Source organism: Felis catus, chromosome C1 (assembly GCF_018350175.1).
Source record: "Felis catus isolate Fca126 chromosome C1, F.catus_Fca126_mat1.0, whole genome shotgun sequence".
Classification (NCBI taxonomy): Eukaryota; Metazoa; Chordata; class Mammalia; order Carnivora; family Felidae; genus Felis; species Felis catus.
The window spans coordinates 18,848,803-18,866,217 of NC_058375.1; the positions used below are offsets into that span (position 1 = coordinate 18,848,803).

Below are 17,415 nucleotides of genomic sequence, written 5' to 3' on the forward strand. Positions count from 1 at the left end.
GAGCTCTCGGTTTGACAGATTGAGCCCTAGTCAGGCTCCACACTGACAGCACAGGGAGCCTGCCTGAGATCTGATCTCTCCCTCTACCTCCCCTGCTGAGTTATTCTCTCTCTCAAAATAAACACACTTGAAAAAATTTTAGAGCAGCTCTTTCCTATACAATGTTCTATGATAGAAGCATTCTATCTGTTCTCTCCACTAATACAGCCACTAGCCTTAACTTCAGAAGTGGTTAGTATGACTGAAAAACTAGGGGCAATAGGGTGGCTCAGTCTGTTAAGCGTCCGACTTCGGGTTGGGTCATGATCTCATGGTTCATGGGTTTGAACCCCACGTCGGGCTCTGTGCAGACAGCCCAGGGCCTAGAAGCCTGCTTTGGATTCTGTGTCTCCCTCTCTCCCTCGCCCTCCTCCATTTGTACTCTCTCTCAAAAATAATAATTAAGACATTAAAAAAAAAAAGAAAAAAGAAACTAGATGAGCTGTCAGCACAGAGCCTACTTGGGATTCTCTCTCCCTTTGCCCCTCCTCCCTTGCTCTCAAAATAAACGAATACTAAAAAACTTTATTTTTTAACTAGAAAAGCATAATAAACAAAACCTCAGATTTTAGAGCTCAATGAGGCATTTCCACTTCTCCCTCTCCTGCTGAGTTTCCTGCCCTAACGATTGCATTTTAACTTGTCCAGCACAACAATGTGCCAAAATTCCATAAATATTAGGCCTAACTTCTCAAATTTTAATGAAGACCCATATCAACTGGTACTATTAAGATTCAGGTTCAAATTCAGGTCTAGGGTGGAGGCAGATTCAACATTTCTCACAAACACCAGGTAAGGGTCAGTGAACCCTATGCTGTCAGTCCATGGATTTGGATTTGGGATTAGCAAGGCTTTAAACAAAAGACACGTTACGCTTCTTTAAATAAACACTCATTATGTAATATATACATACAAAACAAAGTGACACAAATAATTAAAAAAACAAAAAATTTATTAACAAATATAAACAGTTCAATTACTGTTTCTCTTACAAATTTCACTTTTACATTACATTGGTATTATACAAAACATTTACAAGTATTATGTACAAAATTCCCACCTGTACGAATCCTCTGGTCCATGTGTGTTATCTCTTATCTACAAGAGAAATCTCAAATGTTAATATTTAAATATTAAGGATTTACATATTACTGTATCACTGTAATTGCAACAATCATAAATGACTCTCAGAGATGGAATAATGCTTGGAAAAAAACTTGCAACAAAGTGCACTTCAGCCAACCTTATAAATCAGTTTTCTTTTCTTAGACAGGTACCCACAGTCCATATGGACTTTTTTTCTCATTTATTTTGGGAGATCCTGTAGAAGTCTCTTCAGTACCTTTAGCTGATTTCTGAAGCATTGGCTTTGCTACAGAATTCTGGAAGAAAACAAATTCTTAAGTCAGTTATACAAACACATACATTGTATTCAAAAGACTTGCATTTTACAAAACACACTAAATAATTTCATTAAAAATTAAAACACAAAGCAAAGACCCCATATTCATCACTCAATTCAAACTGTAAAGCCAAGAAAACTACTGGGGAAAAATCAGACATTGATACAAAGTATATTACAAAATAATGTTAAAATAGTTCTTAGTTTTTTTAAGCTCTTAGCTGATTTTTAAAATATTCTGATTACAGGGTTTTCTGAGATTTACTTTTTAAATTGTTCAACAAGTGTAAGAGGAGTATTTGAAAAGTAAATACTGATATCAAAAATGTGAATACTGAGGCACCTGGGTGGCTCAGTTGGTTAAGCATCCAACTCTTTTTATTTCAGCTCAGGTCGTGATCTCAGTGTGTGGGACTGAGCCCTGCACTGGGCTCTGCATTGACAATGCAAAGGGCCTGTTTGGGATTCTCTCTCTCCCTCTCTGCCCTCCCCTGCCTGCACATAAGCGCACACGCTCTCAAAAAAAATGTGAATATCAGATACAGAAGCAGCCATTATATTAGCCATTTGTAATGGTACAAAAAATTATGAAAAGTTCTATCGAAAGTGGCTTAGTAGATCCCAAATTATTACCATGTGGACAAAAACAATGAGCTTTCCAACAAAAATAAAAGCCCATATAATTATATTCTAAATCCAATTTTTGAGGGGTCAATGCTTAGATATACTTACATTAGAGCTGAAAGCTATGCTCTTTTGCTGGCAATACTTTTCATTGAGATTTTTAGTTCCATCTTCTGTCAGCTTTTCCGACAGCTTGACATGTAAGAGAAAGTGTTATTTTTAAAAAACCATACCCTTGGTTTATGATACCACATAAAATGCAGCCCAACTGTATATAAATTTAGTTATAGAGACACAAATGGAGCTGGATCTAATCATACAGTTAACAGTAGAAACGACATAGTACTCCAGCTTTCCCCATAACAAAATCAGTTAATAATCAGCTTAAGATACTCTTCCCCATAAAGCAGGATTATATTTCCCCTAGTGCAAATTCAAATTAACTCTGCAAGTAAAGTCATACCAGAAAATACCTAGTTTCAAAGAACCAAGGCATTTGCCGTTGGTTACCTAATCATTTGAAAAAGCAACTCACCTAAGATCTTGTTCACTACTAAACACTTAAGCAAACCCACATCTGGGTCTGAATGATAGGTTCACCTAGAGAACATCTTTCCTGTGTTAAATGATTCTATCAAACTCCTAACTACCTTAAACCTCAAAGGCTAGGAGTTTTCTACTTTGGATTTCATATCATTAACTTAAGACCACAGTGCAATTTGCCAATGCACATCCTGCACGTTTCTGGAGAATTATAATAAACTTATCTGCAAGTGAAGCAGGCCTCTTCTTCTGTAATCTCTCAAAACATCTGGAATATATTGCATATATTATGAAAGGGACAGATGCCCCACCATGACAAAGTGTTTACTTTTAAAAAATTGTCTTCGGTATCTTATCAAAACAGTTACCTGTCCCAAATTCTAGCATGCATAATGGATCTACCAACAAAAAACTAAACTTTCAGTCTGTGAACATAAACTTCAAATTAGTTAAACCTCTGATGCTTTTGCCCATGTATCAATTACCAACAGATTTTCTTCATCAATGTCTGGAGACCACATTCATGATTTCTATAAGACAGAAATAAAGCAGATAAACTATACTGTATGTTGAATATAGAATTTGCGGGAACACAGCGCTGCAAATGAAAGAAAGCTACAGATAAAATACTCTGCAAAAGCTGGACAGAAAAATTTGATAGCTGCATAAAAACTGCCAAAAATACCGCCTGCAACTATGAAAGTAATTACTGCTGTGTCACATGAAAATAAAGTTCACTAATCTCCCATTTTCATGGGGGAGAAACCCTCTCTAGAGCTGCTATTATGCTAACAAATTGTATTTAGGCTTTGTGAAGTAAAAAGTAAAAATGGCTCATTAGATCTTTCTAGCAGCAGCTTTCTGAAGATCTTGTTTGGCTAAGCCTAGAATACTTACCTCAGACTTTGCACCATTGTTTGGTACGGCTGTTCTGCGGTTTGTTTCTTTAGGTGCAAGGACAGTTCTGAGACTGGCCGGTAAGTCAAAGTTGACTGTCCCTAAAGCTTTTGCTGCATTGGCTTTTGCTATTTCTAACAGCTCCATTCGATCTACAAAAACAAAACAAGACATTCATTAATCTGTAGTACATTTCCCTGAAGAACTCCAAATTGCAAAATAAAGTTGTGTTTTATTTAGATGAATAGGTTTTATTTAGATGAATAAGTTTCAATCTTCTATTTTAAAGCATAAAACACAGCTCTGAGCACTAAAACAAAATTCTCTACCTCATTTTTTGCTGAAAAGCAAAAAAGTCCTAAATAATCTCAACAACTACTAAAGGCCTTTATTTCATGGTTGTTTTTGCTTTCTCTTCAACTGTGTATCCTGAACAAGTTCCTCTGTACATTTTAACAGATACCACAATTGTGACAGCTAATGAGTCAATACAGATACATTGCTTAAATCCATTTTCAGACTCCTATCTACAAGTTTTTGTTTCTGTGTCTTTTTCTGTGATCCTATCTAACAGCAAAACAAATCATTTGTTTTAAAATACTGGGACAAAATCCGGTTTTGTTTAAAAAAAAAAAAAGTTTTGAACTCTTCTTCCCGCTCAATAGGTAACAAAACCTTAAAACAGATAAACTACTGAGTCACCCTTAACATTTAAAAGGCCTCAACTAAGGGCCAGCCCCTAGGAAAAAGGATTTCCTCCACCCTGACCCACTGGACACCACAGCTGACTTCTAATCTCAAGGAGCAAAGAGCGTTCACTTCAAAACGGGGAGCCTGGGGCGGGCTAGGTGGCTCAGGTCCAGATCGGGATCTCGCTGGATCCTGAGTTCGAGCCCCAAGGCGGGCTCTGTGCGGACAGCTCGGAGCGTGGAGCCTGCTTCGGATTCTGTGTGTCTGTCTGTCTCTCTCGACCCCTCCACCGCTCACGCTCGGTCCCTCTCAAAAATAAACACTAAAAATTACAAATAAAATAAAACTGGGTGCCAAATAGAGCGGTTTTAACCACTAACCTGCTAAGCTCACTCTTTCCTCCCAAAGCAACTAGGATTACAGCCACCGAAAGCAATAAAAGTATCCAAAGTACACAGCCACCGCGGCTCCGGGCGCGAGCGGTCGCCAGCCACGTAGACGCGTGCGAAGGCCAAGTTCCCGGCAGATGACTCACCTTTCTCGCTCAGGCGAAAAGGGGTGGGGCTCCGCGACCTGGACCTGGACCTGGACCTGGACCAGCCCCTCCGACTGCGGCGATCCTCCGGGTACAAGGTGCGGCCGAAGCCGTAGTAGCGCCGCCCCGGCGCCAGCGCGTAGGCCCGTCGGTAATACGAGCGTCCCCGCGAGCGGGACCGGCTGCGGGAGCGGGGCCGCGACGGCGAGCGGCGGGACCTCCCGGGCGCTCCGTAGCGCCTGTCCCGGTAGCGGCGGCCGCGAGAGCGCGACCGGCTGCGCGAGTAGGAGCGCGAGTAGCGCCTGTACTTCCTCTGGTGGCGCCTCCGGGACCGGGACCTGCTCCTCGGCCGGGGCCGACTCCGCGACGACGCCCGGCTCGAGACGCTGGAGCGGGACTGAGAGCTTCGGGAAGAAGATCGGCTCCTGGACGCCGAAGACAGGCGGCTGGACTGCCCCGACCGGGACGTCGAGGGGGACTCGTCCTGCTGCGAGCCGGGCCACATGGCGTTCACGTAGTGGGACGTGACGACCCAAGACTACAAGTTTCCCCGCCCGGAAACTCGGCTCCTGGAAACTGGGGGGGGGACGGAAGTGAGTCGCGCGGGCGGCCGGGCCGTAAAGCAAAAAACTCCGATTCCAGGCGGTGGCGACCCCAAAGTCTGGCTTGCCCGCCCCACCAGCGGCCCCCACTCTGCGCCCCCGCGCCCCAGGCATGAGACCGACCCCCGCCAGCAGGAAACTTACCACCACAGGAAGTCGACGCCTCACCAAACACGAAAAGAAAGGATCAGCGGAAGCCTTCCTTTCGAAGCTGAACACGAAAAGAGATTTTTACAAAGCACGCTCGAAAGCCGGACCCAAGACCTCCACCTCCGACCTCCGGACGCGAACTGACGTGGGTGTCGGCAGACGCAACAGAAGTACCAGAAGCCTACGCGCTGAGCATGCGCAAAGACGTTGGCGCGGTGGGTGTGGCTCCCCTCTGGCCCAACCGCCGCCCTTCCTCCTCTCTTCCCGCGCCCCGCCCACTAGCGCAAAGTCTTAGACGCGCATGCGTTACCGAGGCGGAACTGCTGCATCCGGGTACTCGGGAGCCTATGCTGCGCGGTGAGGAGGCTTATGTTCTCTTCATTGAAAGCAGTAAGGTGAGGGATCTTCTCGCGGCGGGGCAACTGCCTCGGGCCTCGTGCCGGGCCGGTGCAGGCAGGGTCAGGGTCATTGCCTCCACCCCCTGGGAAGTTGCAGACTCGGGCTGAACCTTCCTGGACCCTTCGCGACTCCTTCCTGACCTGTGTCCAGAGGCTGGAGAGGGCGACCGCGTGGGGTTCCGCCAGGCTTCGGGACAGCGCCCTTCAGCGGACGTCGGGTCATCTCTGTCAGTGCAGTATTAACTTAGAAAAGGTTGCTCGCGCCCACGTTTTACTAGAGTTTAAGAAAGATGGAGACAGACAATGGGAGACACCCACAGTTGACCCAAAACCTGAGAAGTCAGAATGGCGTCCGAGAAGTCAGTTCCGAGGCTTGGTGTTGGGGATTAAACAACTGTGACATTTATTTCCAGGATTTGTAAATAGGATACATCCAAACATACTGACGGTTAATAAAGCATGACAATTGCCTTAAAATAACTTTTCATTGAATAAACTAATCACATCTGTAAATAGAGTCATTCTATGAGCTTCTTTGCAAGTCAAAAGAGTGGCAGTTTTACAAAAGTTACTTTCTTTGGAGGGAGATACAAATTCACTTTTCCCTTGTTCATCTTCACCCCACATTCCCAAACAGGCAAAGAAATGGAGGGAATAAAAACCTTATTACAGAATCTGCACCCACCCACACGATCTGCCTTGGCACTGTCCACAGTATCATAAACATCTCCAAGGCAGCATCACGATGGAAATCATTCTTAAGGAAATGTTTAGAAACATTTTTCTAAATGGCATCACAAGTAAACTGAGAAGACACAGTGCCCATCTGCCAGGAACTTTTGCTGAAAGTTGTCATGAAGCTGTGTGAGTGGATGGAAAAATTAAATGAGTTTCAGATTTGACAAGTGTGAAAAGGATGTGTTCGGGGAAATAATGTGAAACCTTACATATAAGACGATGGCATCTTAAGCTTTTGGTTATTGAAAAGGACAGGGGTGTAGGAGTCTCTGTAAACGATTCAAAATATCAGTCAAATGTGTGCCCAAAATAAGGGGACCAGAAAAATCCTAGATGTTAACAGTAAGAATATTGGAAACACAATGGAAAGCATTACCTTGCCCTTGAGCATAATATTGGTATATTTGTATCTAGAATATGTGTAGTCTACCTGAGTTAAAGTCTGCAAAGAATGTCAGTGTTTATTTTTCTAAGCAATATAGTCTTTTCTGATCATCTATCCCCTCAATTCAAAATCCAGTTTTGGTTATCGGTAAAGCATCTTGCAGAGACTTTGTAGGCTAATGCAGGAAGAAATGACATCTCTTGACAATAGCACATCTTGCCATCCAAGAATGTGACACTTTAATATATTTGTTTAAAAATTTTTAGGTCCTTCACTGTGGTAGGCAGATGAATAGCCCCCAAAGATGTCCACACCCTGTTTCCCAGAACTTGTGAATTGGTTACCTTACAAAAGGATTTTTGCAGATGTGATTAAAACTAAGGACCTGGTGATGACATTATCCTGAATTACATACAGGGCTGGGTGAAGTCAGCCCAATCCAATCACAGGAAAGTTTCAAAGCCTGAGGATGCCACACCCTTTTGCTGCATCTGAAATGTTGAGGGCTATCTGCAAGGTCCTGAGAAGCCTCTAGGAGCTAAGGTCGGCTCCTAGCTGACTGTCACCAAGGTAACAGAGGTCTCAGTCCCACAACCTCATGGAATTGAATTCTGCCAACACCTGAATGAGCAGGGTGTTGGAGATTTTCCCCTGGTCTCCAAAAGGAACATAGCCCTGCTGACATCTTGACTTTTGCCCGGTGAGACTTCTCACCTCCAGAACTGTAAGATGATAAACTTGGTTTGATCCAAGCCACTGAGCCTGTGGTTATTTGTTACTGAAGCAATAGAAAACTAATACTTCCACTGAAATTTTATAGCTTTTTTCATCCACATCTTGCTCTTGTCTTGCTAGGTGTATTCTGAAATATTTTAATGGTATTTGCAGATTGTGAATAGGATCCCTTTTTTACGGGTTCATTTTGTTTCATGTACATAACACCTAACCAAATTTTTACACCCAATATGAAAGATTTTTTTCACTTGATAGGTAAATTCAACTCATTTACACTTATTAGAGTAGCTGCAATATGACATCACTTCAGTAGTGTATCTTATTTATTTTACTTTGCTTTTCTTTCTCACTTTTTCCCATTTTATTTTGCCAGCCTGATCAAATTTCTTCTTTTTCCTCCCTCCCACTATTCATTTAGAGGTTCTGCAATGCTTTACCATGCCATTACTGGTTTCCTGGCTACCTTTTTTTTTTTTTTAATCTCTACCAAACATTTAAACCTGTTCCTCCTCCCCTCCTGTCTCCTTCCACAAATATTTATAGAATGTTTATTGTATTAGATGCAGTTAGGTAGGTTAAGAAAAAATTAGTGGCTCTTTCTCCTACTAAAATTAAATTTTTTTCATTATTTAAAAAAAAATTTTTTTAATGTGTATTTACTTTTGAGAGAGAGAGAGAGCACCAGCTGGGAGGGGCAGAGAGAGAAGGAGACACAGAATCTGAAGCAGGCTCCAGGCTCTCAGCTGGCAGCACAGACACGACACGGGGCTTGAAGTCACAACGTGAGATCATGACCTGAGCCACAGTCGGACGTTTGACCAAGTGAGCCACCCAGGTGCCCCTGTCATTAATTTTCATGACGGCTAATTTTGTAACAAATGAGAAAATCCAAAGATATACAAAATAAAAGCTAATAATCCATTCCTTGGAGATATGGAATCCTCCAAAAGAGGTCCCCATTATTTTGCCCATAAATTAGAGGTAACCAATGTTAACAGTTAGCAAGCACCGTTGTGGATTTTTAGGAGTCTGGGCTCATTCTAAACAAATTTATTTAAAACTTGCTTTTATAACCAATAGTCTTTAAGATAAATCATATAGGTCTAATTTTTTTCTATTTATCAGCTGTATAATATTCCAGAGTCTGGAAATACTAGAAATTAATATTCTATCCCCTATTGCTTATTCACGGACAGTCATGTGGTATCCAGTTTCTCCACCACTGAACACTACGCCTTGGAACCAATGTTGGATTCTGAAAACAGCGGTGGTAGCAGAGCTCCTCTGAATGCTCCTACTCCATGCTTTTAAGGTCAACAGAGCTATGTTCAGGATACAGCCTGGAGCAGCTGATTGCAATGAAGACCCCAGCCCTATCTGAGGAGTCACTTCCAAGATACATGACATCGTAGCTCAGGTGTAAACTCAGCTCTCTCCGACCGAGAGGATCAGAGGAGCTTTCAACCAAGGAGGCTCATCTAAAGAGTGAGCTGCAAAGAGGAAAAAGTGCAGAGTGATTGTGACGCAGAAGAAGACCTATCCATTGACCTTACATCACAGATGAGTTGACATCAGACATCTCTGTTGCTAGAGCTGCTGTAGAATGGTTGCGAATAGTCACCAGTGCAGCATTCAAGGTAAGTAACATGAAGATCAATAAACTCCAGTCTGATGTGACATTCCTTCTAGTATGTCCCAAGGAACTCCTGCCATTGGTTCAGCCATCACCCATGTGGGCTCATGCCTCCACTGCCTACAATTACTGAGCCGTGCTATGGCTGAGCTGTTACTCCTACAGCTCCTCCTGATGACTATGTCTCAGGTTGGTAGCTCTGGCCTGGAAATATCACGCTTATAATGCTGTTTAAGAGGCACCCCTCGATATATCCAGCTTATATCTGTTTCCTGCCACGAAGACTTACCACATGAGGATGTTATCTGTGACATCACCACGGAAGCTTCTGCCTCTGTCCCCATGGCAGCCGCCATAGAGAGGTGTTAGGGATTCTGTACTGTCATTTGGCTTTGAAGAAGCCAGGAAAGCAAGTGAACAGCACACAGATCCAGATGTGTATCTGCCAATATCATTCCCGATAACCCACAAAGGTGCAATTACTGGTGGTGTTATTACAGTATAAGGACTGATGGGTGCCTCTGCCTAGCTAAGAATGTAACATTTGTGTCCATGCCTAATGGCCGCCTATATCACTCGTTTGAGAGTTACTCCATTCCACACAGCAATATAACTCTTCAGTGCACACCTTGCTCACCAGGGTGCTGCTACTTAATCAGACAAGCTGTCTCAGCCATTCTGCCCTGAATGTCAGAGGAACCATAATTAACCATATGTGGATTATGTTACATGACCTTCACAAGGAATTTGACTTCAATAATGGCACATCATGGGACGCAAATTAACTAGAGAATGTCAACTGGTCCAGAATGGAAAGAGGCAAAGTACTGCACAAGGCTACACTATCCATGCTGTAAAAGACTTCCTTTTCAAAGGTTACATATCACGCAGTCTACTGTATGCCTCCTCCCCCAAGTCCTTTCACAGCCTTTACGTGACCATGCTCGATTTTTGCGACCTTGGCTCAACAACCAATCCCAGCTACTGTCTCAGGAGACTCAGCACTTGTCTGGCCCTGTGTAAAGATGAACTATTCTGTCTTCAACCCAACAACAACTGACCTTTACTTCAAGGTACAATGCAGTGAAGCCATGATGCTTTACCAGTGGAACAGGATCTTTTACAGCGCTTTGCCTTCCAGAGACAAAGGATGACACATATCAAGCAGTCTGGCCAATAAAACATATGTTCTTGGGGTAGTCACCCCAGCCATTGCCCCCGTTTTCAACAACCATTTCATCAAAGCACATTAATGGGTAAGTTTTTACTGGGAGACATCCATCAGGATCTTATAGTAAGGTCTCATGTGCTGGATCCATTGTATTATGCAATTGGACCTAAAGCCGATTTCTCTGGAATATTCCATGCATCTCATGATCAGTGCACCTACTTCAATAGTACTTTTTGGCACACTAGATTACCTTAATTTCCTTTCCTCTGTCCACAAGCCTGGCTTGGGAAATTGACCTCATGGACAGCTTGGCTGGGTAGGATTTTAAACCAAAGTCACATGCCACTTTAAGTCCTGGCACTTTTACCGTTATATGATAAAATCCCAAAAGTGGAATTGCTGACCCTTCAATGTATAGAATTGCTGGGTCATTATATTGTACACCTGAAACGAATATCACACTGTATGTTAATTATACTCGAATAAGCAAAAAGAATGAATTTTGGGGTTAAAGGGTCTATGTGATTTAATATATTGCCATATAATTTCCCAAGAAGTTGTCACAACAACGTAGGAGAGAAAGCCATTCTGACACCCCAGACCAAGTTCATTTTCCCCATTAGAGGTTATCCTATTTTCCTGTGCCTCGTTATTATTAGGATTTATCACAATTGTAATAATTAGTTTTAATTCATTTTGTATCATTTTCCTGCTAGAACATAAATTACATAAGGACAGGCTTGTTTTTATTGAACTCCAGCATTCCAGACAGTGCACTGCATATAGTAGGCACTCAGTGTTTACTGAATACACAAATGAAACAGAATCTCAAGTAAGTCTTGAAGGATATGCAGAGGGAAAGAAAGGGACTATTCTGGGGAAGAACAAAGGTCTTAGCAAAATCTCAGAAATGGAAATGTCCATTTTATTATTTGGGGACAAAGTAAGTGACCTTGGCTAGAGCACAGAGTTTGTGGTGGGGAGTTTTGAGAAGATAAAACTGGAGAGTAAATAGGTAAATAGCTGTACTTAATTGGATTGGAAAGAAGAAATACTTGCAGGATTTGAGGAATAAAAATCAAAAGGCTTTTAGTTACATATGCTCTCCTTAAACAAATACTTAAAACAGTCAGCTATACTACAAAAAGCATAATCCCACATCTTATTATGCACTATAGAATACAACGATAAAATACTGTCTTTAATGAACACATTTAGCTTCCTTTCTACAACTTCCAGAATCATCTGTCATGACAAATTAATTTACCAGAGGAATGTTAAACTCTTTATTTTTCCTTGACATTCTGAAAAGATCTTGATTAAAACTACATGAGGGGCGCCTGCATGGCTCAGTAGGTTAGGTGTCCAACTCTTGATGTCGACTCAGGTCTGGATCTCGGGGTCATGAGTTCAAGCCCTGCATTGGGCTCCACGCTGGGTGTGGAGCCTACTTTAAACACACACACACCCACACACACACACACACACACACACACACACACACACACACACACTACAGGAAACAACAGGGCATAGAGGACACTGACGATAGTAATTTCTATGGCATAGTGGTAATGAAAACCAGTAGGCTCAATAAAAAATGTGGGAAAAGAGGCATCAAGATAGGTTTAGATAAATTAGACAACTCTTGAAATTGAAATGCAATGTACTTACCAGAACACTCATCCTTTTAAAGTATACAATCCAGTGGCTTTTAGTATATCTACAATGTTGTGCAATCATCACCACTAATTCAAGAACTTTTTTGTCACCCCCCAAAGAAATCCCCTACCCATTGGTAATTGTACCTCACCTCCCTCCTTCCCCAGTCCCCAGCAACCACTAATTTACTTTCCGTTTGTATGGATTTACCTATTATGGACATTTCATATAAAAGGAATCACGTGACGTGTGGTCTTTTGTGTCTGGGTTCTTTCAGTTTAGCATGTTGTAGCATGTGTCCATACTCCATTCCCTATTATGGCTGACTAATATTCCATTGTAGGGATATACCACATTTTGTGGAGGGTTTTTATTATATTTTTTTCACATTTTGTTTATCCATTCATCAGTTGATGGACATTGGGTTGTTTCTACTTTGGGGCTATTTTGAATAAAGCTGCTATGAGCATCCATGTACAAATTTTTGTATGAACATATATCTACAGTTCTCTTGGGTAAATACCTAGGAGTGGAATTGCTGGGTCACTTGAGAATGCTATGTTTACCTTTTTGTGGGATTGTCAGACTGTTTTCTACAATGGCTGCTCCATTTTACATTCCCACCAGTATTGTATGAGGGTTCCAATTTCTCTACATCCTTGCCAACACCTTATATTTTCTCTTTTTAATTACAGGGGGTATGAATTTAGAGGAGTTTTACTGTAAAGAGAAAAAAAGAATTGGGGTGGTGGCTAGGGAAGGTGGTTGAATCAAGCTTTTGTTTGTTTGTTCATTTGTTTTAAGAGGGGCCATATTATAGTGTATTCATATACTGATGGAAACAATCTAGTAGAAAGGAGAAAATGGATGATGTGGGAGAGAGACTGGACAGTTGTGGGGACCACATCATTGAGAAGGAGTGAGGATAGGTCTGGTGAACAAGTGGAGGATCTGGCCTTACATGGGAACACAGACAGTTTATCCAACATAAAAGGTAGTGCTATGGTCTAAATGTTTGTGCCCTCTCCATTCATGTGTTGAAATCTACCCCCCAAAGTGATTGAATTAGGAGGTGGGGCCTTTGGGAGGCTATTAGGTCATGAGAGTAGAGCCCTCATGATTGGGATTAGTGCCCTTCTAACAGAGACCCCAGAGAGATCCCTCACCCCTCCATCAAGTGAGGACACAGTGAGAAGTCAGCAGTCTATAACCCATAGGTCTTCACCAGAACCTGACCATATGGGCACATGATCTTGGACTTCCAGCCCTCAGAACAATGGGAAGAAAATTTTTGTTATTGTAAGCCACCCAGTCTGTATGACCTAGGACAGGTGGGAAGGCAGAGCATGACTACAGCTGGAGGTAGGATAGCTCAGTGGTGAACACTTGTGGAAATCCCCTTGAGAATTTACCCCCGTAGCTGAGATTGAAGAGAGGCAGGAGATACTAGGGTCTGAAGAGAAAGGAGAAGGACCAGCAGTCATCTAGGGTGACACTGACTAGACATAATAGGACAGTGAGGCATCATTCAAACCCACTTGAGTTTGTGATCATGAGTTTAAAATGAGACCAGTGAGTATTTTCCCCAGCATCTGATCTTCTTTTACCATATTAGAAGTTTTCAGTATTTAAATGAATGAATAGAGTTAATATTGAGTTTATATTACATGCACAAAATACACTTTTTAATTTGCTACTTCTCTGTTAATTGGAACTGGTTCCTGCTAGATTTTATTAAAATTAACGACTTAAGATAATAGCAAAGAGTAGCACACCCTGGTTCAGTTTTTCTGTTCAAGGTAATTAGAATAAGCAAAGATTTTATTTTCGTGCTGTTATTTCTCTTGAGGGTAATGTTGCTGAATAAAAAAAAAAATAAGAATGTGAAACTGACTAGTTTTGAATCTTTCCATCTACATATTTTTTTCAGAAAAGGAGAAGAGAAGTAAATGGTAGCTTCTTTAAGGATCTGGGATTCTCTAGAAATTCCTAGAATTCTGAATTATGCTTCATCATCCATTCATTTATTCAGTCAAAAGACGTTTCTCAGTATTTCCTCTTTTACAGTTACAAGAAAAATGAAACTAAATTAACTAATTTTTTTAATGTTTATTTTTGAGAGGGAAGGAAGGGTAGAGAGAGGGAGACACAGAATTCAAAGCAGGCTCCAGGCTCTGAGCTGTCAGCACAGCTGACAGGGGGTTTGAACCCATGAACCGTGAGATCATTACCTGAGGTGAAGTCGGATGCTTGACCAACTGAGCCACCCAGGCACCCCCAAAATGAAACTAAATTAAATATGATTCCTACCGTGAAGTACATCACAGGCATCTGGATATTACACTGTTTTTAGAAAAGGCAGATACACTTTTATTTCAACCAATTCTTTTAGAGAACTTGGTTCTATGTAGCATCACAGAAAATTAGCACTGATAAAGAATGTCATGAAATTTATAAAGTAAAAATTTCAAAGACATCAATAAGTTTACTTCCTTTATATTTTAAATCTTTCTGGGAGGATCTCTACTTGTTTAACTGTCAACAGTGTACTCCTAAAGACTGCTTTGTCACAACCACAATCATGTGCTTCATGGAATCTTAATGAGAATATACTATTACGGTCTTAAGATTTTTATACTTTCCTTTTTGAAGAGCCTTTCAAAGAATCAACGGTTTTGTGAACCTAGTAGTGTCTGTGTTTCAGACTTTCATGGAGTCCCAAGGGCAGAAGCCCATAATCATTTGGCCGCAGGACACACAGATGGACGGTGTGTGGCAGTGTTTAAATGCTAATGCCACAGTTCCACACTGCAAATGCATCCCACGATATTTTTCTCTTGCTCTGTCACAGTGTGTTTGCCAAACAGGACATGGAAAATGAATAGGCAGTTTTCTTGCACAATTCTTAATAAACGGTCAAAATGAACTCCGTTGCTTAAGAAAAGCATAAACACAATTTAGTCCCCGAACATGCCTGTATATAGGTTGTTACTGTGGGGGAGCCCTGGTATTAGTACCCAAGTATTATTTTCGTTGAAAATTCTGAAAGATCAAGATTCTTTTTTCCAATAATCCTTAAAAAATAAAAATAAAAATGAACATGCTGTCGAATTATCAAAGTTTCACTTTTATAACTAACAATTATAGATTAAAAAATTTGTGAATTTATTTTTCTGGGACTTTTAAATTATGAGCATTATTTGAATGAAAGAGAACCAATTTATTGATTTTTTTTTTTTTTTGTCTTCACGCCCAGTGCAGAGTCCAATGCGGGGTTGAACTCAGGACCCTGAGATCAAGACCTGAACTGAGATGCTGAGATCAAGAGTCAGATGCTCAACTGACTGAGCCACCCAGTAGCCCCTCTATTGTTTAAAAATGAAATACAGTTTTATTTTATGGATTTTTTTCCTCATACAGTACATAAAATAATGAATTTGATGCCACTCCCCAAAACATGGGGGGGGGGGGTGTACCTTCCTTATTATCCTTCACATTCTAAAGTGATTAATATCTTCACTCATGGTGATTGATTTCAGACTAGGTAGTGTAAACAACAGAAATTTATTTTCTTCCACAGCTTTGGAGGCTGGAATTTCAAGTGCAAGGTGCTGGCAGGGTTAGTTTCTGGTGAGGCCTCTCTTTCCTAGCTTGCAGATGGTTAGCTTGTCACTGCGTGCTCACGTGGCCTTTTCTGTGAGCATGTGTGCCCCGGGTGTCTCTTCCTCTTCTTATAAGGACACCAAGTCCTATTGGATGGGGGCCCCACACATGTGACCTCATTGAACCTTAATGACTCCTTTAAAGGTCTTATCTTCAAATATTCAGGTTGGGGCTCCAACATATGAATTGGGAGAGGGGGACACAATTTAGTCCATAACGGATTTGGTAGAAAGATCATTTTAATTTGTGGTTATTGTCTTTGTATATAAACTTTCTCAGTATTTCTCTGCCTTTCAAATACGCTATCATAAAGACTGAGAAAATGTGATTCCTTATTTCCCACATTGCCATTCCATCCCAGTTTATTATAATAAAGATAGGTCTATTCAGTGCTCAGTGTATTCCAGGAACTGCCCCAGATTCTGGGACATATCCATGAAAGAACCAATGCCCCTGTTCTTAGCTCATAATGTGACCAGACCTTTAGAAATTCAGAAAATTGCTACCTTCAAAGACATCTAGCAGTTCAGGAGTCCCAGATTGTGAGCTTTTTAAATTATTTTTTTAATGTTTATTTGGCGGGGGGGGGGGGGGGGTGGTGGACAAAGAGAGAGGGAGACACAGAATCCAAAGCAGGCTCCAGGCTCTGAGCTGTCAGCACAGAGCGTGACATGGGGCTCGTACTTACAAACAGCAAGACCATGACCTTAGCCAAAGCTGGACGCTTACCCGACTGAGCCACCCAGGCACCCCTGAGCTACCCTATTTAACAACTCAACTTGCTTGTTTAAAAAAAAAAGTATTTTATTCATTAATTAACATATTCAGCCAATGTTTATTGAGTGTTAACTTTGAGTCTAAGGTATAGCAATAAACAAATTGGATAAAGTATCTGGTGTGATGAAACTTGTATTTTCATGGAAGAGACAGACAATAAGCAAATAAAGAATATAATGTCAGGTAGTGATAAGTATTTTGAAACAAAGCGAAGGTGAAAAGATGACTTGTGGGGGAGACTGCTCTGCAAGATAGGGTGTGAGGACTGCCTCTCTTTACAGGAAACATCTGAGCAGAGACTTGAAAGGAGTGAAGGAGCTCACTGTGCATGGGGGATGAACGTTCCCAGTAGAGAGGCCAAGTGCAAAGACTCTAGGGCAGGAGCACGGGGTATTTCAGGGTCTGCAGCCAGTGCAACTGAGCCAGGGGGTAAAGTAGTTAAGTGATGGTACTGCTGAGGTGGCCAGGAGCTAGCGCACGAATGCTCTTGTAGGATTTTATTCTCCAAGACGAGAAGCCATTGAAGCATTGGAGAACAGAAGTTGTAGAATCTGACTTATATTTTAAAGCCTCTCTGGCTGCTCTATGGAGAAAAGATGGGGGAGTGGAGGCCTAAGATAAAGCAGGGAGACCACTGAGTGGTTAGAGTGAGAAATGATGGTGGCTTGCACTAAAATGATAGCATGGAGGTGGTATGCGTGTGTATGTGCGTGTGCGCATGCGCATTTAAGGTAATCACAGCAGGTGTTACTATAACTGGTAATTTTTTTT

The 17,415-nt window shown here is 41.6% G+C and overlaps 1 protein-coding gene and 1 long non-coding RNA gene across 3 annotated transcripts; one reads left to right on the forward strand and one right to left on the reverse strand.

Moving 5' to 3' along the window:
• Positions 1-973: 973 nt before the first annotated feature.
• On the reverse strand, positions 974-5,235 carry RSRP1 (arginine and serine rich protein 1). The gene is made up of 4 exons (XM_023258317.2): positions 4,731-5,235; positions 3,506-3,657; positions 2,174-2,257; positions 974-1,421 (listed from the first exon to the last, which is right to left on the reverse strand). The coding sequence occupies exons 1-4, from the start codon at positions 5,233-5,235 to the stop codon at positions 1,305-1,307; spliced, it is 858 nt and encodes a 285-aa protein (XP_023114085.2). The 3' UTR covers positions 974-1,304.
• Positions 5,236-5,747: 512 nt separating this feature from the next.
• Positions 5,748-15,520, forward strand: LOC102899922. Of its 2 annotated transcripts, XR_440868.5 has the most exons (3): positions 5,748-5,877; positions 8,935-10,627; positions 15,461-15,520. It is a non-coding gene; the product is annotated as an uncharacterized LOC102899922 (long non-coding RNA). The 2 variants fall into 2 exon arrangements; XR_006584012.1 differs by lacking the exon at positions 15,461-15,520 and having other exon boundaries at positions 8,935-12,450.
• The last annotated feature ends 1,895 nt before the right edge of the window (positions 15,521-17,415 follow it).